Here is a 26,530-nt window from a genome sequence, read left to right as displayed (position 1 = left end):
TAAAGACACACTAAAGAGTCTTTCAGGAATTGATTTTTCCATGTGTTTGGTCTCCCCGGGTTCTAAGACTAACTACCTTGCAAGGAAGAGGTTGGGGGAGGAGGTGAGATCATGGCGATCAGAAGAGTGAAAGATAGCTCTTCACTTTTGCCCTCGACTACATTTCGCATCCACAACCAAAACTGATACCTGTCCAACATCACCCAGTTATGTAGTGGTCAACATCTGGGTAAGAGAAGTGACCTCTTTCCTGTTTTTGTGATTCACAAGATTGGGTTTCCCCTATTGGCACGTTAATTGCAAATACAATTCCCTCATAAAATTTTCTGGTTTCTTGTGAAATTCCATTTGTAGGTTTTGTTTCTTGGCCTTGGCTGCCTCTGGTGAATTTTTATGTGAATGTTAAAAGAGCTTGTCCCTTTAGCTGTTCTCTTATGGCATGCTGGGATGTTATGAGCCATCCATCATAATTTGGGATGAAATGTAAAATATTTAAGCTAGTCTCTGGGTTAAAAGGGAGTAAAGATGGTTATTCTGATACCTAAGTCTGAACTGACATTTTTTTTTCTGTAACTAGAACCATAATTATACTGATTTGTCTTATCTTTATGTTGACAAAATTTGTTTCCCTTCTTGATGTAACTTCACGGAATTTATGCTAATATATCCTTTACATCTTACCCTGTCTCATCCCTGTTCTCCTTCAGTCTGCTAGCTCAAAGTAGAAGGACTCTCAAGAATGCAGAGTGTTTATTAAAATTCCAGCTTAAAAAACTTCAGAGGAGAACTTAATACAGCATTGACTTTGGGCTGAGGACTCTGTTCTGATAATAGGACAGGGAGCTGTCTGGCGACTGTGCCCTTGTGTGGCCACAGTGCCCCTGCCACTGCTATAGGATTACAGAATTCTCTTCTAAAAAGGGAAATTTACAAGAATACTTTGTTTGTTCACCTTTGCAATAGCCATTGCCATGGGCAGAAAGGAGATTCTTGTCTTTAATGTGTGCTCAGACAGTGCTTTGTCGTAATGTGTGTGTGAACATGATATGTGGTGCCTTCAAGTGGTAAGCTTTTTGAAAATTAGAAACGGGTTCCTGTTCTAAGTATAAAACCAGCTATGCGAATCAAGACAAGTGAGGAACCTAAACTTGTTCTATGTAGTTAATGTCCATGTTGAGTATAGCTTAGAAAAATCAACCTACTATGTAAGGTTGGATGGCTTTGCTTCTCTACCTCTGGTGTAACCCATTTTTCTGGGAAATGTTCCATTTCCACCTAAAGATAGAGAGCACATCATTTTTTCTTCACTTACGTACCTAGACGTTAAGTCGTACACCAGATATTTATTGAGTATGTTTACTCAGATATGCCAGACCCGCTGTAGGCAGGGGCAAGCCAAACCAGACATGATTTCTGCTCTCACAGGTTCACAGTCTGGTGGGCGAGACAGACAGATAATCACATAAATAAACGGAAATCATAGCAATGATGGAATCGTGTTCCTGAGATCATTTAACACCAGAGGCGGTGGGGCGGGGGGGGGGGGGGGGGGGCGGGAAGCGGGGGCTGTCGTGAGAGCGGTGTTCAGACTAAGACCTGAAGGAGTGAAATCAGTGGTGAGAGGTGGGTCGCAGCGTTCAGGGAGGACTCCAGGCAGGGGACAAGAATGTGCAGTGGCTCGGTGATGGCCAGGCGTCGAATGCCAGCAGGTGTGGCCGGAATGCCATGGAGAGACAGAGGTGGTCTGTGTGGTGCCGCCTTGGAAGTGAAACGATCCATTTGGTACCTTCAGCCAGATTCTCAGTCTTTAAACTCTGTCACAGCACTTTGATGTTTGAGAGTCTCGTTTGTAACCCTTTTTAGAAGACTTTTCATTTTTTAATTTTTATACAACAAAGTCTTAATCCTCTGTTTCTTAGCATTTCCCTCCCCGCCTTTGGAGCAGACTGAAAGGGAAATAGACTTCATTTGATCTGATTCAGTGTTTTATTTACAGTTAGTTATTTTTGTTATACTTTTCATTCACATTTCATTTATGCTCTTAGAGTTTTATTAACATTTGTTTTTCTGTGGTGTATTTTGTCTATTTTCTGTGTGTGGTTTTTTTTTTTTTTTTGTCATTACATTGAGTTGAAACCCCACAGATCCCCTTCATCTTCTTTTCTCTTTGTTTTAAAGTAGATACAGAGCAGGAAAAGAAGCAGAAAGCCACATGTGTCACGTCAGTTATGTTTGATTCCTTGGTGCAAATGTTTGCTCTTTGTTTTGCCTTGTGTTCAAAGATCAGCATATACCAAGTCGGAAGACAGGAGTAACAGTGGGAACTAGATTCTATATCCCATCCACTGATTGACATGAACACTCCTAAGCTTTGTGATCGCATTTTTATCATTTAAAAAAAGCCCTCAGTAGCTACAAAATAACGGAAGAAGTAAAAATAGTGCAAATGTGCCATAGGACTGCTAGTTTGTTTGAAATCGACCATGTGAGGTCTGTAACCTCCCTTCTGTGTTTGCATTTCTGAGTTAAGTTTTGGATCCAGGAGCAAAAGCAGCCCTTTAGAGATCAGCTGTCTTCTCCCTCAACATTTGTCTCAGTGCCCTTCCAGGGTCTCCTATATGCTTGCTACGCAGAAACTTCTAGCTACAGAGCCTCTCTGTTCATGTGTGTCAGTCACTGCCTGAAGATAACAGTCATTTCCTAGGGGAAAAAGAAAGACCCATAATGCTGTGACTTGAAATCTGTTTTAGAGTAATTAACTGTGTTTCATCACATTTCCCTGCCTTTTTTGTCTCCTGATTTCTGTTTTATCTGTTGGGAGAAACAAAACAAAACACCTTTGTAATTGCTTATGTTGAAAGGTGAGGCTCTTCGGTGGGCTCCCTTTTCTCCACCCTTAGCAGCATCCATAGGGCAGTACCTCGAAAGTCTGCTTCCAATTGTTACTCTTCGACCTCCAACTAGTCTTTTTTTTTTTTTTTAACTCATCATTTTTATAGGAAGTAATTTGGTATAAGTTGGTCTTTGTCAACTGCTTTACCAAGCATTTGCATTTCTTTCTGTATCATCTGTGCTGAAAATGCAATGGGGGCGGGGGCGGGAGGGGGCAGTCTGGGAGTACAGAGCAGAAAGGTGACCTTAAGACAGGGCCCAGAAGCCAGCTCACAGTTTCTTGAAGATAGTCTCGGTAACTCTGAAAGCCAGCCTCTCTGTCTGTGGGATGCTCAGATGTTTGTCTGCCGGTTTCTGTCTCCAGGGCATTTGTTTACCTGAGCAACCTGCTGTATCCTGTGCCCCTGATTCACAGGGTGGCCATTGTCAGTGAGAAGGGTGAAGTGCGGGGATTTCTGCGTGTGGCTGTGCAGGCCATTGCAGGTAGGTGACCCTCTCCCGGACTGGGAGCTGGGGAGTCTTTGCCTAGAGACAGAGCAGTCCCATTGTGTGGGGGCCACGCTTCGGTTACGTGATTGACGGGCTGCCTTGGAGAAAGCCTTTACTGCTTCCTTTTAGTTATTATTCCCGAGTATCATAAACGGATTCTATTTAGTCTGGGCTACGGCTATTTTGGAGTAACGGGATGAAGGGATCTCCTTTAACATGAAGAACAACTCTCGGATTGACTTTATAAAAGACATTGGTAAAACTACTTCAGAAGTGACAGGATTTCCACGACTCTGTCTTGCTTAATTTTCTTGCAGGGTACTTCAGGTAGACAGCTCTGTCCTTTGCCTCTCTTTTGTTGGGCATGGATCAAGATTCCGATATTTTATACTTTTCCATGATCCAGCCTACATTCTGAGGAAAGAATGTGGCCATTTCCTGTAGTTTTTGTCTTTTAATTTCCAAGTGCCATGTTGTGTTGAGCGACCTTTCGGCTTCTCCCCATGGAAATCTGTGGCATAGTCGCCAGGGTGGAGTTTATGAAAATCTCTGCAAATATTCCTTCTTCAAATATTTGTTGGGTGGTATTGAACATCATCTTGCCAAGCGAAGGATCGGTATTTCTAGGTATGACATTTGAACAATATCAAGGATAAAACTGGTTCTTTATTAACTAGCCTCATTTGAGCTAAGCAGGTTGGTAAATTTACCTGAGTAGAGCTGGAAGCAGCCCCTTGTGACTTTCCTGCTTCCAGCTTTTCTTCCTTTCTTATGCATAAGCCTTATTCTTTAATATCTCTTATTAAAGTTCTCGAACCGAGGGCCCCACTACTTTCCTATTTATGATCCAACAGGAGCCATTCCCCCCTGCCCCATATGTAGTCTCACTTGATCCTTTTTTTTCCCCCTACTTAGCGGATGAGGAAGCTCCTGATTATGGCTCCGGAATTCGACAATCAGGAACGGCTAAAATATCTTTTGATAACGAGTACTTTAATCAGGTGAGAAGCCTTCTGGAAGGAGAAAAACCTCATAAAAGGAGAAAGTGGAAGACAGGTTTATAAGGAGGGTGTTCACTGGAGAACCGTTCTTCTGACTAGAATCACAAAAGATGGGTAACCCCGGGGTTGTTCGTAGATCATGGGACACATCTAACGCTTACAGAGGTAAAGGGGTATTTATATTTTATTGTATCGCCTTTTCTCAGGCAGCTCTCAATGCACATAGCTTTCCAGTCACTGTTACTTGTTGGGCAAATAGACGTAAGTAAGGAGATTGGGGAAAACACACTGCCGTGCAGCTTGATCATCCGCCTGCTCCTGCCTGTTTTCAGAATGACTTTTCTTCCGTGGCAATGACTCGTTCTGGTCTGTCTCTGGAGGAACTGAGGATTGTGGAAGGGCAGGGTCAGAGTTCTGAGGTCATCACTCCTCCAGAAGAAATCAATCGAATGAGTGACTTGGGTACGTAGACAGAGTTTACTATGGGGACATTTTCAAAGAGGGGAAAATATTGAGCACTGTCAAGGGGGACAGTTGCTTTCATCCACTGGGAGCGGAAATGCTCTGCTCTTTCCTCTTTGAAAGGTGGTGTGCATTATTTGGATCACCTGTGTGCTAATTTGACCCTCTTTAGATTTGAAGTCAAGCACTTTGCTGGATGGTAAGATGGTCATGGAAGGGTTTTCTGAAGAGATTGGCAACCACCTGAAACTGGGCAGCGCCTTCACTTTCCGCGTGACAGTGCTACAGGCCAGTGGGATCCTTCCGGAGTACGCAGACATCTTCTGTCAGTTCAAGTAAGCCGCCCCCGGTTCCGCCATCCTGGCTGTTGACCCAGTCCTCTGTGAACCACAGGATGTACCACAGATGTGACGTAGTACCGCTCTCATCAGGTACACAACCAGCAGTTTCTGAAATAAAGGCTTTCTTCACCCCAGATGGGACTGCTACCAGGCACGTAAAATGGTATGAAAGAGAGTTGGCCGTGGGGAGGAGTGTGACCGTGCATCTGCCACAGGGTTCCGCTGTGGCCTGTCCCCTCTGCTGGCAGTACAGGATCTGATCTAGATAAGCCTGGTTATTGGTCATTCTAATGCTCTTCATGGAGCAGTATCTTACCAATAAACAAGCCTGAAGGCAGTGAATTGTCCATCCACCAATTATGCCTGTTCAATACTGACTTAGATAATATAAAGGAGAGTAAAATTCCACATCAACTGGAAAATAGCTAGTATGTGGAGAAGATGTGACGGGTTTGGCTCCTCCTCCGCTACAAGCTCTCTCCAGCCTATAACCCTCTTGAGCCCTGGAATTCTTTTTAAGACTTCCCTCGGAAAACACTTTTTTTGTCAGTCTTCAGTTTTAATGCCTCCAGACATCAGTATATCTTTTCAGTACTTGTGAAGGGCCACAGAGAGTGACATCTGACCCGCCCTGTTCCATCAGTTGGCCCCTGGTGCCACCACGAGGCTGCTCTAGAAAGTTCTGCTGTCCCTCTCCCTCAGAATGTGCCTCGGCCTTCCCAGGCATCCTAATGCAGTTGACAAAGCACCGCCTTTCTAGAGATTTTAGCCAAGTCCTGAAGCAAATGTGATTACTGCATAGTAGACCACTAATGTCATTTGCTCTAACTCCTAGTTGTTGTTGAAGTATTGATTTTGCCCATTCAGTGTGTTTTCACTGGCAACCCTAAGTTAACATGGGTGGGGGGGGGGGGCGTGCAATGGAGTTTGCTAGATGAACCAGTTGCTTTGAACTTTCATCGTTATTCTTGTGGGGCAACTGGAATATTTTAGGAAACAGACCTCCTTGGTTAACTGGCACCTGAAATGTCAGTAATGTTAGGTTGATCTTTTGTCCTAACATCTCCAAAGAGAGAGCAGCATCTCTACCCGGGGTCAGCTCTGGAGAAGACGGCGTGTTGACTCATGTTGAAAGAAGATTCAGATTCTTCTTGAGCTATTACAGACTCTTATCTGGCTGTGTAGAGAAGACACAGCTGTCAAGCAGTATGGACGGTTTCATGCATCACCAGTGTGGAACCCCAGGATATTTGTACCTGCTGTAATAAGCAGAACATGGAGGAGTATAGATTGCAAATCAAGTAATGCCCCTGGAGCCTCTGGCACGTATGGTGTATGGTCTGGATAGGAAGAAATTGGAAGGAAAAAAAGGAGTAAGATGTACAAGTAGGAGAGAAAGAGAGGGCTAAGGAGAAGAGTGAGAAGAAAACCAATAAGGTGCATGTAGTGCGGAACACTTCAGTGCCGGCAGCAGGTGGCATCTGGGATGAGGAATGTGGGGGCAAAAGTACACTGCTGCCCTCAGACTCCATGAACTGATTTGGAAGACAGGGAGTTCATAATCCTGGTTTCGGCACCCTATTCAAAGTATTCATTCCTTTCCCCGCCTTGTTTTCTTGTGGGATGTCCTTCCGATGGATATTTCTGTCTGGGAGTAAGTCTTTGTATTGAGTGTGCTTTAATTCTCTACCTCTTTTCATTTCAGGCTAATAGGGAGGAAGAGAGAACAATAAAAACTCACAGTCTGTGAGAATAAGCATAGTCTATCGCTTCACAAATATTTCAGGAGTATCTTCTGTATCTGGAGCACTGTAGGAGATACTCGCTGTCTCTCGGGGAGACAGGCATGTAAATACATTATTTTAAAGAGTGAAATTGCTGTCGAGGAGAAAATGGGTCCCTAGTGCTGTGGGAAGGCAGAACTGTTTGGGTGAGCTGGGGAAGACTTCCTGGAGGAGCTGACGTTTAAATCTAATCTTTGCAGGTCTTTAGGGAGACTCCTAGGCAAGAATGCCAAACACAGGCTTTAGCACTACCTTACAGAAGCCTGAATATGCCACATCTTTTCTACACAAAATGATTTTATATTTTTTTTTCTCAGTAAAATCTGTACCTACAAAGAAACAGTAATTCCCTGAATTCACTCTTGCTCTGCTATCTGAGGTCTTGCATATGCGTTCAGGTGGCTAAGTGGTCAGGGTCAGTTAATCTTTCGGTCATTTTTGAAATAAAATCTAAAATGCTATCTGAGTGATCATGGAAAACGTGCATTACAAGGAACTACAAATTACTTGGCTCAGTGAAAGCCTCTGCTGAAGTAGGCTGCTCCTTTCCATCGATCCGAGTCAGGTTCCTACGACATCGATGTTGATGAAACTGTTTAACGTGAAATTCATGTGTGTTATTTTTTTATTAAGCTTTTTGCATCGCCATGATGAAGCGTTCTCCACCGAACCCCTCAAAAACAACGGCAGAGGAAGTCCTCTGGGCTTTTATCACGTGCAGAATGTAAGTGGTTTTTGCCAAAGGCCTTGCAGGCTTGGGGGCCCCCATAGCGGCTGGTGTTAGGCCCTCGTCCTGTGTGGGCAGCCTCTGGCTTTCTCAGCCCAGGAGGAAGGATCGTCCAAACTGCTGTGCCTGGGGAAGCTCCTGTGCTGAGCTTCCTGGTGAGAATAGACAATGGAGGGAGTGGCTAGAGCGGTGAGGTCATCCTCAGCGGACGGTGCAGTGCAGCCAGCCTTCCCTGTGTAACAATGTGGGGGTTGGTCTGCCAATAAAATCTTCCATCAGTTTGAATGTAGTGAGTTGTTTTTGGCGTTTCCTTCCTAGAAAAATAAGCACGTTTAGTACAAGTTTTGTTAAAGTTAACGTATTATTCTTTAAACTAGAAGATACTTACGTTGCTCAGTTGCAAATAAGGTTAAAAAAAAAAAAAAACTACGTTATCTTTTGTAGCTAAATTAAGATTCAGTCTGTTTTCCTTGCAGCTGATACTATGATTAATCCGTTAGTGCCCCTTACAGCTCTCTCAGACGTGGAGTAAGACAACAGAGCTTCTGTCTCTTCCAGGAAGGGTCACCCAAACTCTGTTCAGAAGTCATCATCCTCACAGTAGCTAACATTCTTTGAGAGCTTATTTTGTGTCAGTCACTGTTCCGAGACACTTGTGTGTCTTAATTCGTTTAATCCTCACCTTTCTACCGCAGACCCTCATGACCCCCAAATGACAGCTGAGATAACTGAGGCGCAGAACAGTTAAAGTCACTCACCAAGGTTACAGAGCTCACAAGAGGCAGAGATGGGGTTTAAGCCCAGAGCAATGCGGCTGTGGTGTCTAGGATATTCACTACGACCTGAACCGCGCTCCTTCTCTAAAGTCCGAGCGGAAAGGACAGCTCTGAAGACGGAACAGCAAACACGAAACCCACTTTCTTTATGTTTAATTGCATGAGTATGAGCATGCGTGTATCTGAGAAATACTCATGAGGATAGTGTGCACAAGGACTGTGCTGACGCCACCAGGGAAGAGTGATGAATCACAGAGGGTCGTGTCCCCGAAGAGCTTAGGATGATAGAGAAATAAAACGCATATTGAAACGGTAGTATCACATGGCCTAGAGACCTTACTTATTAGCAAGGTATTTGTTAAATGCAAAGGAAGTAGAAAGAAGGGAAAGTTATTTCCATTAACAGAAAGATACTTTAGGTTACTTTTTCTGTGGGGGCAGGGGGCAGGGGGCGGGGTTGGTAGTTGGGTGGGGAAAGGAGGTGGGAACTTTCTGAAGGATGTAGCGTGATAAGAAAAGGTGGGTCAGACCTGGTTATGTACCTGGTGCCTTGTCAACAGGCATGGTTGTCTCACTGTCGTTACTATTCAAGCCAGGCCTGGAAGTCTGCGAATGACTTACAGGCACAGAGACAGGAGCAGGCCTTACAGGCAGGGCGATAGCCTGCGCAGGTCCTCAGGCACAACAGGGGAGAGAGGAGCGGCAGGTGAGTTTATGCCAAAACAGTAAGTGTGTAAAGGGCAGCAGGTGCAGATGACGGAGGGTCTTGAAGGCCTAAAGTTTATTACTAAAGTAGCTTTAGAATGAAAACCAGCGCGGAGCCCCTGTCTTGGTGTGGGAGACCCGTGGAGTCAAATCCCCAGCACACCCTGGCTACTCAGAAGTGCTAAAATTCTGACGGCAGCAAAAATGTGGGTTTGTTAGAGTAAATCATTCCCTAATCTAGCTTGGCTTTATTCCTCATTAGATTGCAGTGGAGGTCACCGAATCATTCGTGGACTATATCAAAACCAAGCCGATAGTATTTGAAGTCTTTGGGCATTATCAGCAGCACCCGCTTCATCTGCAAGGACAGGACCTTAACAGGTTTGGACCAGAGAAGCAAAGATTCTTGTTGCTGATATTATTGTTGGCTTGTTCTTACTGTCATTGCCACTTGACGGGAAGGAAGAAATCTTTTGCGGAACTAAGAGAACTGAAGAACAGTTTTCGTGGTCCCTGATAATTTCCTCTTTAGAAACGTCACCACCTTTTTTTCTAAGCCACTGAACCACTAATTGTAGGTAGAGCGCATTGAATTTTGCCCAGCTGACCTGGGGTGCTATCTCTTTTGTAGGAAGAGACTTTGAATAGGATAGAGAGTTGAGGTGATGCGACATGAGAATTCTGTGTAATTGTTCCTCACTAACCCAGAACTATATGAAGCATGAGCTGTAAGTAGAGACGTTGAAAGTGATGAGGAGAGCAGCAATGGGGCCTTTTGGGAGATGGCAGAGTGTCCGTGTTAGCAGAAAACTTCTCCTGTTTATTAACTGGGACACCCAAGGGCACTGTTGTTAAAACGTCTTAGCCTCAGTTTCACTGTGTGGCGTTATATCTGGTATCTGATATTAGGCCTCATCTGCAAGTGCCAGGGATCCGTTTCTAGAGGGGTTTTAAACACGCCATTGATGGGACCCTTTCTCAGTCTTGAACTTTGTCCCCTTCCTTTGCAGCCCGCCTCAGCCATCTCGACGCTTCTTCCCTCCGCCCATGCCGCTCTCCAAGCCAGGTGAGCCCTCCTTGGGGTGACACGGCTCTGATTCTGATGGCTTTTCAGGTAGAAACCATTTGCACATTCCTGCTCCACTTGGTGTGTGCTTACATATTCCTGTGTCTAGCAGGAGCTAGGATTCTTGGTTCCTGATTTAAATGGGAAGTCAGAAACGATAGGGCTCTCTCTCCCTGCCAACTTTCTGGTCTTCTTATTACAGATTTTGATAAGCTCCCTGTCCCTAAGTCTCTCTGCTTTTTGTATGTAACTCCTTATAACTGATAGGCGACCGCGCGTTTCTTTGCGTATCAAATGTATTCTGCATGTTCATTCATCTGTTTTGCTTTCTCTTCATTCTCATCCTCTCTCCTTGTTGCCCACTTGCCACCTTCCCACCCCGCCCACACTTGCTCTCCACCTCCGTACTGCTGCTCTCCATCCTGCCTTCAGACCATGAGAGAAAGATTGAACTGATTCGGTTTCTCGTAGCTGACTATGTGAATGTGCATGTGTTGGACGCGGTTTCTGAGCACGCCAACGCGCTTGCTTCCTCCGCTGTTGCCACCTTCCGGGATGGGGCAGACACATCGCCCCCTTTCCTCCCTCTGCCAGTTCCCAGCTGCCAGAGTGAGAGGGCACCTAAACGAGATGGTTAGTAGCCGACTTAGCTCTGCCTTAGATGTAGAACCGTCCTCCGGGCTCATCCTAAAGCCTGGCTCTCTGCGTACGAAACGCTGGGGTTTCTCCTTGCTGCTTGACCCGAACGTAGAGTCTAGCATGTTGTCAGGACCACGTTTCCTTTGGAGAGGTGTGAGGACACACCTTCTCTCCTTGTGCCTCTTTCACATCGCCACATAACGTGAGGGCCTCATTGTGTGTGCTCGTTTGGATTCTTTGAAACGGTATCTTTAATTTTCAAGATTTTTATTAGCGAGTGGGTTTTGTTTTTGTTTTTTTAATGCTTCTGATTTCACTTCCTGACCATCAGGTGATCACCAGAATCAGTGACACTATTTTTTTCTTGACTAGCATCACCAACTAGTGTGGAATTCAGCTGGAGTGAATAGTGCAGACAGGCTAACATTTGACTGGTGCTGTATGTATTGGGCCCCTTTAGATACTTCCTGGGTATCTAAATACCCAGGTATCTGTGAGTGGGTCCTCACGATACCTTTTCAAGATAGCAGGCTAAATATTAATGATCTACGTTTTGTAGATGAGGAGACAGACTCCCAGAGATTAAGCAACTCAACCCAAGTCACATAGATAGTTAGTGATTGAACGGTATTAGATCCCAAGCCACCGGACTCTCACTCCAGTGCTCCCAGGTTCTGAGCAGAGAGCGCTCTTTGTATTGCCAGATTTTAGAATTTCTGTGTAGTGTTTCAAAATACCCACCACGTAGAATTTGGAATTCTTGGAAATACTGTGTTTTTGGCTAACTTATTTCACCAGTACAGTTAATAATATGGAATTTAAATGTGAAGAAAATGTGTAACATAAGATCATTTATAGAATCCTGTATTTGCATCTTGGACCAGTGGTTCCTAAACTTACCCACACATTAGAGTCCCTAGACGGGGTTCAGTCTTCTTGGCGGACTGGGTCCCACCCCTGGAGATTATGATTTACTTGCCTGGGCTTTGCTTTAAGATCCCTGGGTGACTCCAATGCGCAGGGAGGTTTGGGCACCACTGGGTGGGAGCTCGGGTTCTCCTTCACGCACTCCAGCTTTGAAGAGAGGCTGTGACGTACGAGGCCCTGTCCACACTGTCTCTCCCACAGTGTTACCATGCTACACATGCCAGAACATACGACAGTCTAAGGAAGGTTTTTGAATAGTTTTGTGAGCACGTTCACTCTGCACGAAACCCATTTTCTTGTCAGTGGATACCGTTTGTTGAGAGGCAGAAAGAAGCCGACTCTCCATTTTCCCAGTTCTCTGAATTTAGAGGGACTAATGCTGTAGATGGTGACATTTTTCCGAGTCTTCTGCATTGAAATGGAGCCCTGACTTTCGTTGCCTTTTTCCCAAGTGTGTCCTTGAAAAGAAGTTTATACTTTTACTAAGTAGACTTGGACCAGATTTTGACATTTTCTAAAAACTTTTGAAAGTTCCAGCTACCAAGTTAAACACCATGAGCAAAACCAGCCTTGGCCAGAGCATGAGCAAGTACGATCTTCTGGTTTGGTTTGAGATCAGTGAACTGGAGCCTACAGGAGAGTAAGTCCAACTTCCTAAATATTTAAACAAGGGCAAAGTTTTTCAAAATTAAAAAATGCAATTTTGAGCCTCTCTGCTCATATTCAGGTTAATGAATCATCGTCACTGTTGACTTCCAGTTTTGAAGTGAATTTTTGGTGGTGTTATTCTTTTGAATTAGATGTTCGTCAAAGAAGGGACTGTCCAGAATACTAATTTGCCTTCTTGTTAGCAACAGCAAGAACGTGGAGACTGGCCCCTTGTATGAGGGAAGAAAACTTACACAGTGGGTTTTAATAGCAGCAGAGCAAAGGGAATCAGAAGCATTTTGTGCATAATATAGTCACAACTTATCTTAATAATCTCAGTGAGAGGATTTGGGGGCAGAATGTTTCTTTAGACCAGGGTTTCTCAGCCTTAGCACTGTTTTGGGCCAGATAAGTCTCCGTCATGGGGGGCGGTCCTGTGTATCGTAGGATGTGTCGTTGCATCCCTGGCTTCTTCTCACAAGGGGCCAGTAGCACCTGCCTTCAGTGTGACAACCAAAAATGTCCTCAGACGTTACAAATCACCCCCGGTTGAGGTCCGTTGTCCTAGATGAAACGAATCAACATAGCTTACTCTCTGTGTGTGAGCTGTGTTAGAGCGAGTGGTGAATATAATTCTTGTTCACAGTTGTCTCTAAATTGCGTTTGGAAAAACACAAATAAAGATCCCATTCCTGAAACAGAGGCAAGGGGCTTTATTGGTTAATGTAAAGGGTAAGGAAAAAATGTTATCCTAATGATCCTCTGTTTATAATGCTGAGTACCACCCTCACGAACATCTCCATGAAACATTTTTTGTGTTCCTACTGATAGGAGAGTCTGGCTGTATCAGTCCCATATTTCGTTGTCAGTAGTGACACGGCTTTAAGAAGCTGTACTTTCTGTACACAGATCTGTAATGTGATTATAACTTGCGTCGTGAGGGAGACATAGTCATAGTAGTAGTTTCTACTGAGTTAATTGCTTTCTGATCCTTAAAAACTACCTGAAATCTGAAATGACCCCTTTCCTACCTCCTGACACTTGCTGTTGCCGTTGTACATTATTTATGGAATATCTGTTATGCAGGAGGCTGGGAGGGAGCCAAAAATGTTACTGTGCTTTGAGCACTTGGGTCTAGTAAGGGGGATGTGGCACGGATACGTGAGAAGGTCTATTAAATGCAAGTGACCGTGTGACTCACTGAATGCCCAAATGGTGAGGAAGACCAGGGAAACCGAGACCACTGGGGGATGTCGCAGCAGAGAAGACCTTGCGGGCGGAGCCCTCCGCGCAGGCGTCCCGTCTGACTGCTTTCTCTGCATTTCTGTTCTTCTAGGTACATCCCAGCCGTGGTTGACCACACAGCAGGCTTGCCCTGCCAGGGGACATTTTTGCTTCACCAGGTACTAATGAGGGAGCCAGAGAGGGCCTAGGGGAGAACCAAAACAGAGCTCTTTCTGTGTCTCTGTTTTCCCTCTCCACTTTAAGCAGATTTGGGGATCAGGAGACATTGTACTTTTTTTTTCTTTGTTTGTACATTTTTTAATGTTTCTTCCTCAGACCTTGGCTATGTACGCTTGCTCATACGTAGAAATATATTTTGAGAGACCTATTTTGAAAAAGACTTTTATTCAACTACTATAATTTGTGCAGCTCGCATGCCATTTTATGCAATTTTATTTTCTTGTATATAGTTTCCGTGTTTGGAGACCGTACGTTTATAGTTAAAAGTTCTTAATGGGGATAGAGGATGAAAGTTGCAAGGGACCAAAATCTGGCCAGGAAATACAGGTGTCCTCCTTTGGTAAATCAAAAGTGGATTCGGTCAGTGCTCCAACATGCTTATGCCCGGGGCGCCTGGCTGGCTCCGTCAGCGGAGCCCGTGACTCTTGATCTCGGGGTTGTGAGTTTAAGCCCCACATTGGGTGTAGAGATTACTTAAAAGTAAAATCTTTAAGAAAAATGCTTATCGCCCAGGTGGGCATAGGAGCTGAGGGTCTCATATTCTGGGTCTACGATCTAGTCACTTGTTCTTAAAGCCGTACCAGAACCTGGCTCTTCCTCAGTCCCTGACCTATATCCCTTTGTTTAGAGTAACCGTGGAGGGGCGCCAAGGCGGCTCAGTCAGTAGAACATGTGACTGATCTCAGGGTGTTGTGAGCTCAAGCCCCACATTGGGTGTGGAGCCCACTTTAAAAAAAAAAAAAAAAAAGAGAGAGTGGGGACGGCATTTCCCCCTCTCCGTTCCTCTCGTCTTGCCCACCCCCACACCATGCAGTCCAGAAAACAGCACACAAGAGGAAATCCTAGATTGTCCCAGCTAAATTACAACCCTGCTCCGTTACCTAGGGCATCCAGCGAAGGATCACGGTGACCATTATCCATGAGAAGGGGAGTGAGCTCCATTGGAAGGATGTTCGTGAGCTGGTGGTAGGTGAGTACATTCCCTCAGCTGAGGACAGAGCCAGGCTTTTTAGAGGAACACAGGGAATGTGCAGAAAGAGTGCTGGAGAATATGTGGCCTGGAGTTTGAAACTACTCTGTTTCTCAACTCCCATCATTAGGGATATGTTATTCAAGCAGCCGTTGGTTTTTTAATGCTTATTTATTTATTTTTGAGAGAGGGAGGACAAGAGAGAGCGAGATTGGGGGAGGGGCAGAGCGGGAGTGGGAGAGAGAGGGAGAGGGAGAGAGGGAGAGAGGGAGAACCCCAAGCTGGCTCTGTGCTGTCAGCGCAGAGCCCGACACAGGGCTCAATGTCATGAACCGTGAGATCATGACCTGAGCTGAAATCAAGAGTCGGATGCTTAACCGGCTGAGCCCCCCAGGTGCCCCGCAACCAACCGTTATTTTACTCAGCTACCATGGGGATGGCTCTGTTTTAAAGCTTCTGAGAGGGCATAAGAGAAGTGTGTGCTCATTGTAAGCCTGCGGTTTTGTTGAGGAGACAACATATGTATGTGCAAAGCAGTGGGGGGGCGCCTGGCTGGCTTAGTCAGCAGAGCATTCGACTCTTGATCTCAGAGTCATGAGGTCAAGCCCCATGTAGAGTGTAGAGATTACTTAAATTAATAAGTAAACTTAAAAAATAATAAATAAATAGAGCAGTTTGATGAGTAAGTGCCAAAATGAGGGCAAGTGAGAAAGACCCCGGGCTGAGAATTAACAATAGAAAGCATCCAGGAGGATCTTAACAGATGTGGGAAAAATTAGAAGGTTCTCATTTGTCTTGTTTTCCATACACAGAAACATCTTGAAAAGAGAGTCAGGAACATGTCTAACATGCAGATGGCTAGAAACCCATGGCCAAGATCTCCTGATGAGAAGAAAAAACTGGATAAACCGTATAAGCTTTAGAGTCCAAGGCAGGGTTCTGGATCCTGTGTTGCCATGGACCCCTTTGGCAGTGGGATAGCCTCAGAATTAATGTTTCTAAATGTAGAAAATAAAGTACGGTTGACCCCTGAACAGAGTAAGGGTTAGAAGTGCAGTTGGATAGGGGCATCTGGGTGGCTCAGTTGGTGAGGCATCCGACTTCGGCTCAGGTCATGATCTCACGGTTCGTGGGTTTGAGCCCCTTGTTGGGCTCTGTGCTGACAGCTCAGAGCCTGGAGCCTGCTTCAGATTCTGTGTCTCCCTCTCTCTCCGCCCCTCCCTCCCTCTCTCTCTCTTTCTGTCTCTCAAAAATAAACATTAAAAAAAATTGTTTTGAAGTGCAGTTGAATACTTGCATATAATTTTGACTCCCCACAATTTAACTGCTAACAGCCTCTTGTTGACCAGAGCCTTCCTGATAACGTAAACAGTTGATTAACATGTATTTTGTATGTTTTATGTATTATATACTATATTCTTAAAGTAAGCTAGAGAAAAAAACGTTATTAAGAAAATTATAAGGGTGGGAGGGTGCTCCTGAGTGGCTCAGTTAGTCAAGCGTCCGACTCTTGATCTCAGCTCCGGTCTTGATGTCATGAGTTTAAGCCTTGCTTTGGGCTTCACACTGGGCATGAAAAAAAGAACAAAGCAAAAAAACGATGGGGGAAGAAAATCATAAGAGAAAATATATTTACAATGCTATCCTGTATTTACTGAAAAAACAACTGTGTGTAAGTGGACCCAGGCAGTTCAAACCCGTGTTGTTCAAGGGTCAGCTGTACATAGGGTTACAAAGGGAACTAGTGATACTGAGATTGCTCAGATACTAAATAAATTCATAGTATAAGCTTTTCTTCATATTAATGCATTAAATGCATTAAAGAAGCAGCAGGTCTAATTTCTATCACTCAGAGCAGTGATGAATGTTGAGATATTCTACCGTAGTATGACATGAAAACATCTGATTTCTACAGGGATAGAGTCACAGCTTCTGCTGATTTTCCTGTGGATTGTCTCCTCCCTTCGTAATTGAAGGAAATGCCAAATTTTAGTCAGAGGCTCATGAAAATAAAGTTGTAATTTTTTTTCTCATTCAAGCTCATGGACCTCCTGAATTTTATACATAGACCCCTTGAGTATCTGTGGACCACATTAAGAACCCCTAGAAGGGAGATTGTACTCTCTTCTGTCTAGGGCTGTGGTTTTTCAAGCTTTTTTTATTATTATTATTGGTTTTTTATTTTAACAAACTCTTGTGTAGTCCTTACTCTATACCAGGTACTTTTCTGAATGCTCTAAAAATATTATTTAACATAACAAATATATAACATGGTTTTAACAATCATGTAAGGGAAGAATTGCTAATCACACTTCATAGAATAGGAAACAAAGACTCAATATGCCTGAGCTTCACAGCCAGAAAGTGTTAAAGCTGCGATTTGAATGCAGACAGTCTAGCTCCAGAGGCTGTGCTCTTAGCCTCTCTGCAGTACGTCCCCTAGTGTTCACTGGAAAACAGAGTTGTAGGATTTTGAACAGGAAAGCGGTGGGGCGCCTCCGTGGCTCAGTCGGTTAAGCATTCGATTTCAGCTCAGGTCAGGATCTTCTGTAAGTTCGAGCCCCGTGTCGGGCATCTATGTTGATGGCTCAGAGCCTGGCACCTGCTTTGGATTCTGTGTCTCCCTCTCTCTCTGTTCCTCCCCCACTCACGCTCTGTCTGTCTCTCTCAAAAATAAATAAACATTAAAAAAAATTTTTGTAAGTGGTATAATGAAGGCGGTGGCTTCAGAAGTCTCTGTAGGGTGAGTGTAGGGTGGATTGGAGAGGGGGATGAGGTGAGCAGCCAGGAGATCAGTGAAATGGCCATCGCAGTGTTCCAGACGGGAAGGGGGTGACCTTTGTGAGCAGGAGGTGGTCTGAGAACTAGAAGTTGAGATGAGTATGAGAAACTCCAAACAAAGAGTCAGTAAGGTTTCACAGTTGACCAAATGTGGGGAGGAAAGGGAAGACAACAGGGGGAAGAGTGGAGGACCATTTGGTGGCTGTCTAAGTGACCCTTCCGGCACCCCAGGGTACACAGGTTTAAAAGTCTCTCTTTGGCTTAATGAGTTTCTGTTGTGTTGTTAAGTGTACCCCTGTCCTAGTTTCTTTATTCTTCCTCGTAGGCCGGATCAGGAACAAGGCTGAAGTGGATGAGGCTGCGGTCGATGCTATCCTCTCCCTAAATATTATCTCTGCCAAGTACCTGAAGTCCTCCCACAACTCCAGCAGGTAGGGCCCCTGAGCAGCGTGATGAGTCAGCCCCGTGCAGGTTGACGCCACACCGTTAGATTCCCCATTCACCGGTGACTCCTGTCCAGGGGCAGAAACGAATTCCTCTTTCACTTCAGACATCCCTTTCCTCCCTGCCACTCTGCTCTCCAAAAGTAAATAATTGTGGAGCTACATGTATGTGGATCCGTTACCAATACTGAGTGAAAATACTCTCTCCGGGATAGAGTTTGAGTAGATGAAACACAGTCTTAGAGACGAGAACAGAAAAAGAAAATTCAGCATTCTTCCCAAGGGTTTAAAAGTACACATTAATTATTGCTGAGCCTAGGTGCTCTCCTATGAAGTGGTTGCTGTGGGCAAGGTCTGTCTGTCCTAAGTGTCATGGAAACGTGCCCTCCTGGGCTCAGCAAACCCTCCTGTGTTTATCCTTTGCTGCTGCCAGCATAGGCTCCAGGATTCTTAGTATTTGCTTTTCATTTTCGTTCACTCATAAAGGAGATAAATTCATACGTATAAACTCTTCTGACCAAGGTTATCTGCTGTAAATAATGAAATTTTATTTTATTTTTCATTTTAAACTGGCTTCCCTTAAAATTCCATTTTATAATCAAGTGATGACAGACAATGCATAAAGTACATAGCCAGTCTACTTTCCCATGTCAGACTGGAGATAAATCTTCTGGGCCCCTTACGTCCCCAGGAAAGGAGTTCTGTCACTGTGCACAGAGACTCCATTCCTGTATGTAGCAATGGCTGGGAAACGGGTGGCTGTGTGTGCAGATGTGGGCCCAGAACACTGCCTTTGCATTACAGGAGGACTTCTGGATACTTCTGTGTATTCCTGAAAAACTTGCTCACATCTATGCTGGGAAGAGGGAGAGGAAAAATGAGACAAAAGGCAGAAATGGGATTAAAAGTTTGGGCCAGAGTTAATTTTTTTCCACCGTTTCCTTGTGTTACAGTTTTGCGTAGGAGAGAGGAAAAAAAGCAAATATCTGTTCACTTTTTGCCTGCAGGAGGAGCTGCAGGCGCTGTGAAGGAGAGGGACTGAGTATGAGGGTGTACCTGTATGGGGGGCCGGGGCGGACAGAGGGACAGAAGCGTGCTCTGGTCCTCCCTGGTCCGTTCCTGGGCAGAATCGTGAGCAGTACCATTTCTCTGAAGTCCTCACTAACCCTGCATGGTATCCTCGCCTGCCGAGGCAGCCGGCATGCACCATGTTTTCTTTGCAGCTATGAGAAATAGATCCTAAATATTCCTAGGCTACTTAGCAAAACTCACAGGGAAGGATGGTGTTTGGTTGAAACGCTGGTTGAGCTAAATGGCCTGTGTTAGAGTGACCTTCGGAAGTCCCGGGATTCATACCTGGCCGCAGGTCACATGCAGCAGGAAATGAATTTGGCTTTTGTCAAAAGCAGCTTATCTTCCACAATAGAGGTGTAGAGTTAATTAATCAAAAAAGTTGGCCAAAGTCAAGTAAAATAGAAAGATATGCACTTTGAACGTTTTAATTTAAGCTCCATAAATGTACATTATCTTGTCAAGCTCTTGCTATAGGGCCAAGGCCTTGTCTTTAATTGTAGCCTTATTTATTGGACTTGGGATGCTCTTTCTTACAAAAGCACAATATATTCATCATGATATATATCATCATGATATAATTCATCATCTGTGATTTTTAATTTTGTGGAGCAAGAAGTAGAAACCTCTGAAGAAAATCGAATGGCAAAATCCTGTCAGCTTTCTATCATCTGTCATTACAATTTTAATATTTCCCTTTTTTATATTGATCGCACCCAAACTTAGTTTGACAGCTGTTTTTCGACAGCTGAGTTGTTTGACAACTCAGCATTATCAAACCGTTTCAAAATATTCAACTCAGTTTTGTTTCACCCTGAACAAAAATTATTTTTGCCCTCACGTTACATTGTTTTGCCTAATACTGGATTAATTTAGATAATCATGGTAAGTACAACTGCATAAACAAGACCAGGTACTATTGACACTTGATAAGCACACCACTCAGTTCTGGGGAGCAGACTGTCTGGGTGGATGAGACACCCATCTAGTTTAGGATGTTCAGCGCGTGATGGACATCCATCTTTCCATTTTAGGAATACGGAGAGCCTAAGCTAATTTGGCAAAGTTGCTAAATGGAATTTGGTTAAGAGCTTTTGTTCTTTTCGCCTAAGGTTTAATGTTTAAAGGTGAACTTGAACTCCAGTGTGAGTGTGTTGTGCACGTGTGTCTAGGAGAGAGCACCTCTGCGTATTGATGGTGGCGTGTGACCAACAGGGGCCACTGCAGCTTTTCTTTCCAGTCCCGCATCTGTGTTACCGAATCGCTTTGGTTTTCCCTTAACTCTGCAGCAACTTCCTACCCCTTCCAGTACTGAGTCATCTGCAGAGAGGGGGTGTTAATAGAGGTGGTCTCCACAGTCCCTTCTGTGCCCAGCATTTTCCTTAATTAAATGTTTCGGGAGAGAGGGACCCATGTCACTGTAAGCTGTCTATCAAATTGTGCCCCATGGAGTTCTGTGTCAATTGTCCACTTGAATTTACTTTGCTTAACAGCAAATGTGTCTTATGTATTTTTTTTTTTCGCTTTTGCTTTCCTCTCCTCTTTCCTTTTTTGTTCCACTGCTGCACTAACAAAAGCCTTTTCTGTGTTTTTGCAGGCTCTTTCTTGATAAGGACATTCCTAGGTATTTTCTGTTTGCTTTTTTGCACATAAAGATTCTAGTCTATCAGAATGCTTTATGTCTTACATTGCTTGGACTACTATTTTAATTTAGTAGTTTTTCCCCGTGCAGACCTAGGATAGAGCAACACCTTCTCCGGCACCCTTTGTTCCCCGTGTTTTCCTGATGTGTATAGTTTCACACACAGCTTCTTAAATGATTGGCAGAGTTCGTATTCTCTCATTCCATTTGCTAGACCTGTCCATTTAGTTCTTGCGCGCCTTCGGGTTTTCCTCTGCTGCATTACCGATTAGAGCGTTACTCCCCTCCTTTCGTGGAATCTCAGGCTGGGTTTTCTGGTCTTTGTCTGTCCTGTCTCTGTCAGCAGCTTGAAAGGTTTGTTGCTCTGTAGCTTTGCATAATTACTCACTGTTTTCTTTGTTTTGTCCTGTGCCGTAGAAGAGACCAGTTTAGCTATTTGGGCAGCTGAGTCTGTGAAAAATAGGCTGTTTATTTTTAAACATTTCTCTTTCTCTGTCAGGACTGCTTGTCTTATCTATTTTCTTCTTTTGCAGTAGAAAAAGTCCTGGTTCAATAGTGAAGGAAGTCTTTGCCCATCTCTCTTCATCTGATTTAGGGAAGAAAAATGAAGGAAGTGATAACATGACAACATAGCCTAAAATGTCTGTTTGGTTTTTAAAGATACACACACACACACACACACACACACACACACACACACACACACTGCCATTGTTCAGAACATCTCGAGAAATCCATTTGGGATTATTTCTTAACCACCATGGGAGCCATACAGGGACACATGTCTCAGGACTCAGCCCTGTTTCTAATTCTAAATTCTCTTGCTAGCTTGATTCAGTTGACATTTCTCACCAGTCTTGTTTCTTAACAACCATCTCTGAAGGATTGCCATCTTCAGTGGGTATTCCAAAAGAATGTGCTGCAGCACCCCCAAGTGCCAAACGAAACAAAAAAATCCCCTCCCCTGCAAATGCAGGAAGATTTTACTGGAGTCAAAAATTCCTTTTTGTTAGCCAGGGTTCTACCACTGAAATTTCCTCCTTAGGTTAAGTGAAAACCCAACCTGAAAACAGAAATGAAGAGGCTTTTCTTTGACAAATTCAAAACATTTGCCTCTGTTGAAAGAGAGCCGTGAACCCTAAATATTGGCACTGGGAGGTGCTAAGTCACGGTGTGAAAATTTAACGGGTCAGAGATTATAGGCAGGAGGGTCAGGGACTTCTGTCCGGCTTCTCCAGAGTAATAGATGCCCTCGCTCTAAGAAGGGGGTTCATTCCACTTCAGCACAGGTGTGTCCAGATCTTGTGGTGTGACAGGTAGGCCCCATTCCAGGTACCTCGACACACACAGGGACACAATAAAAGCAGAGTCTCAGGTGACAGAGCTCTCAGGGAGCTTCTGCCCAAGTAGTGCTTATCACCACCCAGGATTAGAATGTGTTTTAAACCAAAATGAACTATTTGATTGAAACAGGGCGCTGTGGATGCATGAAGTGTTCTCTTCTGAGCCCAGGAAGACTTCCGCCATCCTTTGTGGTTGCTTTTTGAGACCCTTGGTTGCTTTACCTGTCTCTGTCTTGTTAAATGTTTCTTTGTTCCTTTGGTGTCTTTGTATTTTCTTGACCCATCCACACTGCATCAAAAGCTAGGCGTTTGAGAGAGTGGCAGGTACTTGCGGAAGACGTCGATGTGGAAGCAGCTACAAAATGAACTGGTCAGGCTTCTAGAAGAGCTCCCTAGTCTGACACATGGAGGATGAGGTGTGGCTAGGGAGTTCTTTTAGAAGTGAATTGTTTTCTCTCGACAGTTTCAGGAGAAGGAAGCACGGGCATGTGTTTAGAGAGAAAATACGCCAGTTATTTGTCACAGGAAATCTAGAAAAGACAGCAATAGCAAGGTTACCATTTGGGAAGGAGTTAGGAGGAGTGTATTGGGCAGGAAGCACACTGTGCACAAACGCTTGCCAGCTGAGTCGGGCGAGAGCCAGTAGTGATGGAACATGCACTGTCGGAGGTAGACACCTGTTACGGAGCCTGCGGGGGCCCTGCGGGGGGACTGCAGGCAGTCGGGGGCTGGTCTGTAACTCAGCACAGTGCTTCAGATGAGACTGCAGAATGGGCAGAACCGATGTCAGGCCAGGTCAGCCCTGTGGGGTTTTACAAAGAAGATACGAGAACAACTTTAAAAAGTTTATAGGTACTCATTAAATCAAGCTTCTAGTTGTTATTTAAATGTAAGATTGGTTTTCATGTGGATTTTTTTTTTGAAAAGTAACAAATAGTAGTTAGCCAGCTCTACTTTAAAATTATTCTTTTTCTGAAACATCAGCTAAGGATAACCACTTGTTTTTTAATTTAAAATAAGACTCCCAGTGCTTAAATTATCCTGCCTGTTTCCTCCATCAATCTTCTCAGGTATGTTTGTGACATTTCTGAGGCTCCAGACCAGACTGTGATGTGAAGACAGGTTTACAAGCTACTGAGGATTTGTTTCCTGCTCTCTTTGTTGACTGATGGAGGAGCTCCTTTTGGCTTTCTTCCTTTAGTTTCTGTCTGTACCTACTTACCCTTTTCATCCTAATCTCTTTGATTGCTCTATTTTTATGTTTATAGGCAGAAAAGCAGGCTTGTGAGGGGGGGGGAGACATAGCTGAGTGCTCCTGGGTAGTGGGTGGGGTGAGGGGGGGGGGGGCTACCTCTTCCTCCGAGGGGATAAAGCCTCCACTGTGTTGTTAGATTTCGATATATTGTAGGTGTTTGTGGGTGTCGGTAGTGTTACTGACAGTGACAGTACCTCGACTAAGGTGACTTCACTTCTTTGGGTAATTGCCTCTCGCCTTTCTGACCTTAGGACCTTCTACCGTTTCGAGGCCGTGTGGGACAGCTCCCTCCATAACTCTCTCCTTCTGAACCGAGTGACACCCTATGGGGAAAAGATCTACATGACCTTGTCAGCATACCTAGAGGTGAGGAGACTCTGAACTTGAATGGCCACAAATGGCCAGCCCTGAGCAGTGGGCAGATGACCATGGGAGATGAAGAGGAATGATTTGACAGATTTTTGTCAACCGTTTGCTGCCGTTCTGGTTGTAGGAGATTCTGTTCCTAGTCTCTGTTTAATCGAAAAGTTATATGACGGGGTGTTCGGCTGGCTCAGAAGAGGTTGCGACTCCCGATCTTGGGGTCGGTCGTGAGTTCGAGCCCCATTTTGGGTGTTAGAGATGACTCAAAAAAATAGTAATAAACTTTAAAATAAAAAAGCCTTATGAGGGGCGCCTGGGTGGCGCAGTCGGTTGAGCGTCCGACTTCAGCCAGGTCACGATCTCGCGGTCCGTGAGTTCGAGCCCCGCGTCGGGCTCTGGGCTGATGGCTCAGAGCCTGGAGCCTGTTTCCGATTCTGTGTCTCCCTCTCTCTCTGCCCCTCCCCCGTTCATGCTCTGTCTCTCTCTGTCCCAAAAATAAATAAACGTTGGGAAAAAAAAAATTTTAATAATAAAAAAAAAAAGCCTTATGATTTCTACTATAGCTTCAGTTTTAGTGGCCTAATCACCATTCTTCAAAGAATGTATGAGTTTAAGAAAACTTTGCCTCGTGTTTTTGCAGTTGTGGGCAGAGCCCGGTCGTGGTTAACAGCACAGACCCTGGAACCAGCCCAACTGCGCGCAGGTCCCTGTGCTGCCGCTTACTGCCAGCATGTCCTTACACAGGGACTTCGTCTCTCTCTGCCTCAGTTCCCTCGTTTCTTAAACAAGGGTAAACATAATGGCATTTACCCAGACAGGTGTTGAGAGATCACATATAAGCATTTAGGACAGTGATTGGCACATAAGAAACAATAAATAGTAACCGTTATTACAGAAAAAACTTTTAAAAATAGTTCAGAAAAGTAAAGCAGCTGCGAGACCACCGCCTACTCTTGCACGTATCGTCTGCCGAGTTGCCGTTGAAGCGACTGGCAGAGCTGAAATCTCCCCGCCCCCCATCTGGGACCAGCTCTCCAACTGTGGTGGCGCACAGACTCCTGCCACAGTGCTCCGCCTGGGTTTCATCGGGGCCCACCCCTCTCTGCTTTCAGCTGGATCATTGCATCCAGCCGGCGGTCATCACCAAAGATGTGTGCATGGTCTTCTACTCCCGGGACGCCAAGATCTCGCCACCACGCTCTCTGCGCAGCCTCTTTGGCAGCGGCTACTCGAAGTCACCGGACTCGTAAGTTTCTGAGACAAGTTTAGTTTCCATTTGGTCTGCCCACTGCAGGGTCAGCAGAGCCCGCAGTGTGCCTGGCTTGCTGCTGCGGGCTTAGCTTACAACCGGATGCCTGAAGGGCAGTAACTTTTAAATGTTGGCATTTAATGGAATACTGATGGATAAACGAGCGTATGAAGGAAGACTATTACATTGTGAACACTCAGCAGTTTTTCAGGGACTAAATGTTCTTTCAGATGTCATTATTTCTAACTGATTACCGTTGGGACGTTCTTCTTCTAAAGACTTGTTCATATTTAAGATCTGTAGAAATCCGCCAAGACTAATACAGGGAATGTTTGTGTGTCACCACTCAGCTTAAAAAATACATGTTACCGGGGCGCCTGGGTGGTTCAGTCGGTTAAGCGTCTGACTCTTGATTTCGGCTCAGGTCGTGATTTCGCGGTTTGAGAGATCAAGCCCTGCATCAGGCTCTGGTGACAGCGTGTGGAGCCTGAGTGGGATTCTTCTCTCTGCTCCTCCTCCACGCATGTGTGCACACACGTTCTCTCTCAAAATAAATATGCGTTACTAACACAATGGAGGGTTCAGTAACCTTCCTCATGACATGCCCCCAAAGTCGATGTTTATCATTTCATTCTGGTCAGAACTTCCTCTGCCCCTGTCTTGTCTCTCGTGGTAAGGAAACACAGATTTTTGGGACGCCTGGGTGGCTCGGTCGGTTAAGCGTCCGACTTCGGCTCAGGTCACGATCTCGCAGTTTGTGAGTTCGAGCCCTGCATCAGGCTCTGCGCTGACAGTTCAGAGCCTGGAACCTGCTTTGGATTCTGTCTCCCTCTCTCTCTGCTCCTCCCCTGCTCACGCTGTGTCTCTGTCTCAAAAATAAATAAACATTAAACAAAATTTAAAAAAAAGAAAACACAGATTTTTAACTTTTATCTTTGTATTATAAACTTTTGGGTTCATCATTCAATTTTACTCATCCTTTGAAGTAATTCAAGAGATTGCATGAAAACAAACTCCTCCTAGGAAAAAGTATACTTCTTAAGTTCAGAATAAAAAAAGAAGTGAGAAATGTCTGTAATTATATTTAAGCGTGGGCTGCAGTCCCTCCAGAGGAGACAGTGTTTTAAGTAGAGAGAATTGAGATTTTCCTGTTTTTGTGCCATGAGAAGTTAAACAAGTGTTTGTTTTAATTCAAATAGCAATCGTGTCACTGGAATTTACGAGCTCAGTCTATGCAAAATGGCAGACACGGGCAGTCCAGGTAAGCCCTTGTGGGTCAGGGAGGTGATGGTTATCTTTGCCTGTGTTTGGAGTATTTTATGTCAAAAATCTAACCTACATGAGTAGGAAAATTTTGTAGAAACCAAGTATATTTTATAAGCCAGTTTTTTGGTGTTGGTGGGAGTTACCTTTTTCTGAGTAACAACACTGTTTGGTTTATGACCCGCAGAACAGTTACAAAAACTATACTGAACAAAATGTTAGGAGGTTG

At 44.6% G+C, this 26,530-nt stretch overlaps 1 protein-coding gene across 5 annotated transcripts in view; it reads left to right on the top strand.

Moving 5' to 3' along the window:
* Positions 1–26,530, top strand: part of KIF1B (kinesin family member 1B) — a 145,592-nt gene that overhangs the window by 105,609 nt on the left and 13,453 nt on the right. For all 5 annotated transcript variants that reach the window (XM_047869218.1, XM_047869224.1, XM_047869220.1 and 2 more), the window contains 14 exons: positions 3,257–3,375; positions 4,297–4,382; positions 4,715–4,844; positions 5,017–5,179; positions 7,603–7,693; positions 9,440–9,558; positions 10,188–10,243; positions 12,341–12,449; positions 13,794–13,860; positions 14,807–14,891; positions 17,998–18,103; positions 23,678–23,792; positions 24,902–25,035; positions 26,238–26,299. In XM_047869218.1, coding sequence (XP_047725174.1) covers positions 3,257–3,375; positions 4,297–4,382; positions 4,715–4,844; positions 5,017–5,179; positions 7,603–7,693; positions 9,440–9,558; positions 10,188–10,243; positions 12,341–12,449; positions 13,794–13,860; positions 14,807–14,891; positions 17,998–18,103; positions 23,678–23,792; positions 24,902–25,035; positions 26,238–26,299 — 1,442 coding nt within the window. The remainder of the gene's footprint in view (positions 1–3,256; positions 3,376–4,296; positions 4,383–4,714; positions 4,845–5,016; positions 5,180–7,602; positions 7,694–9,439; positions 9,559–10,187; positions 10,244–12,340; positions 12,450–13,793; positions 13,861–14,806; positions 14,892–17,997; positions 18,104–23,677; positions 23,793–24,901; positions 25,036–26,237; positions 26,300–26,530) is intronic.

Source organism: Prionailurus viverrinus, chromosome C1 (genome assembly GCF_022837055.1).
Source record: "Prionailurus viverrinus isolate Anna chromosome C1, UM_Priviv_1.0, whole genome shotgun sequence".
Lineage (NCBI taxonomy): Eukaryota > Metazoa > Chordata > Mammalia > Carnivora > Felidae > Prionailurus > Prionailurus viverrinus.
The sequence above is the reverse complement of the archived record's forward strand: the minus strand, read 5'-3'. Positions and strand labels throughout refer to the sequence as shown.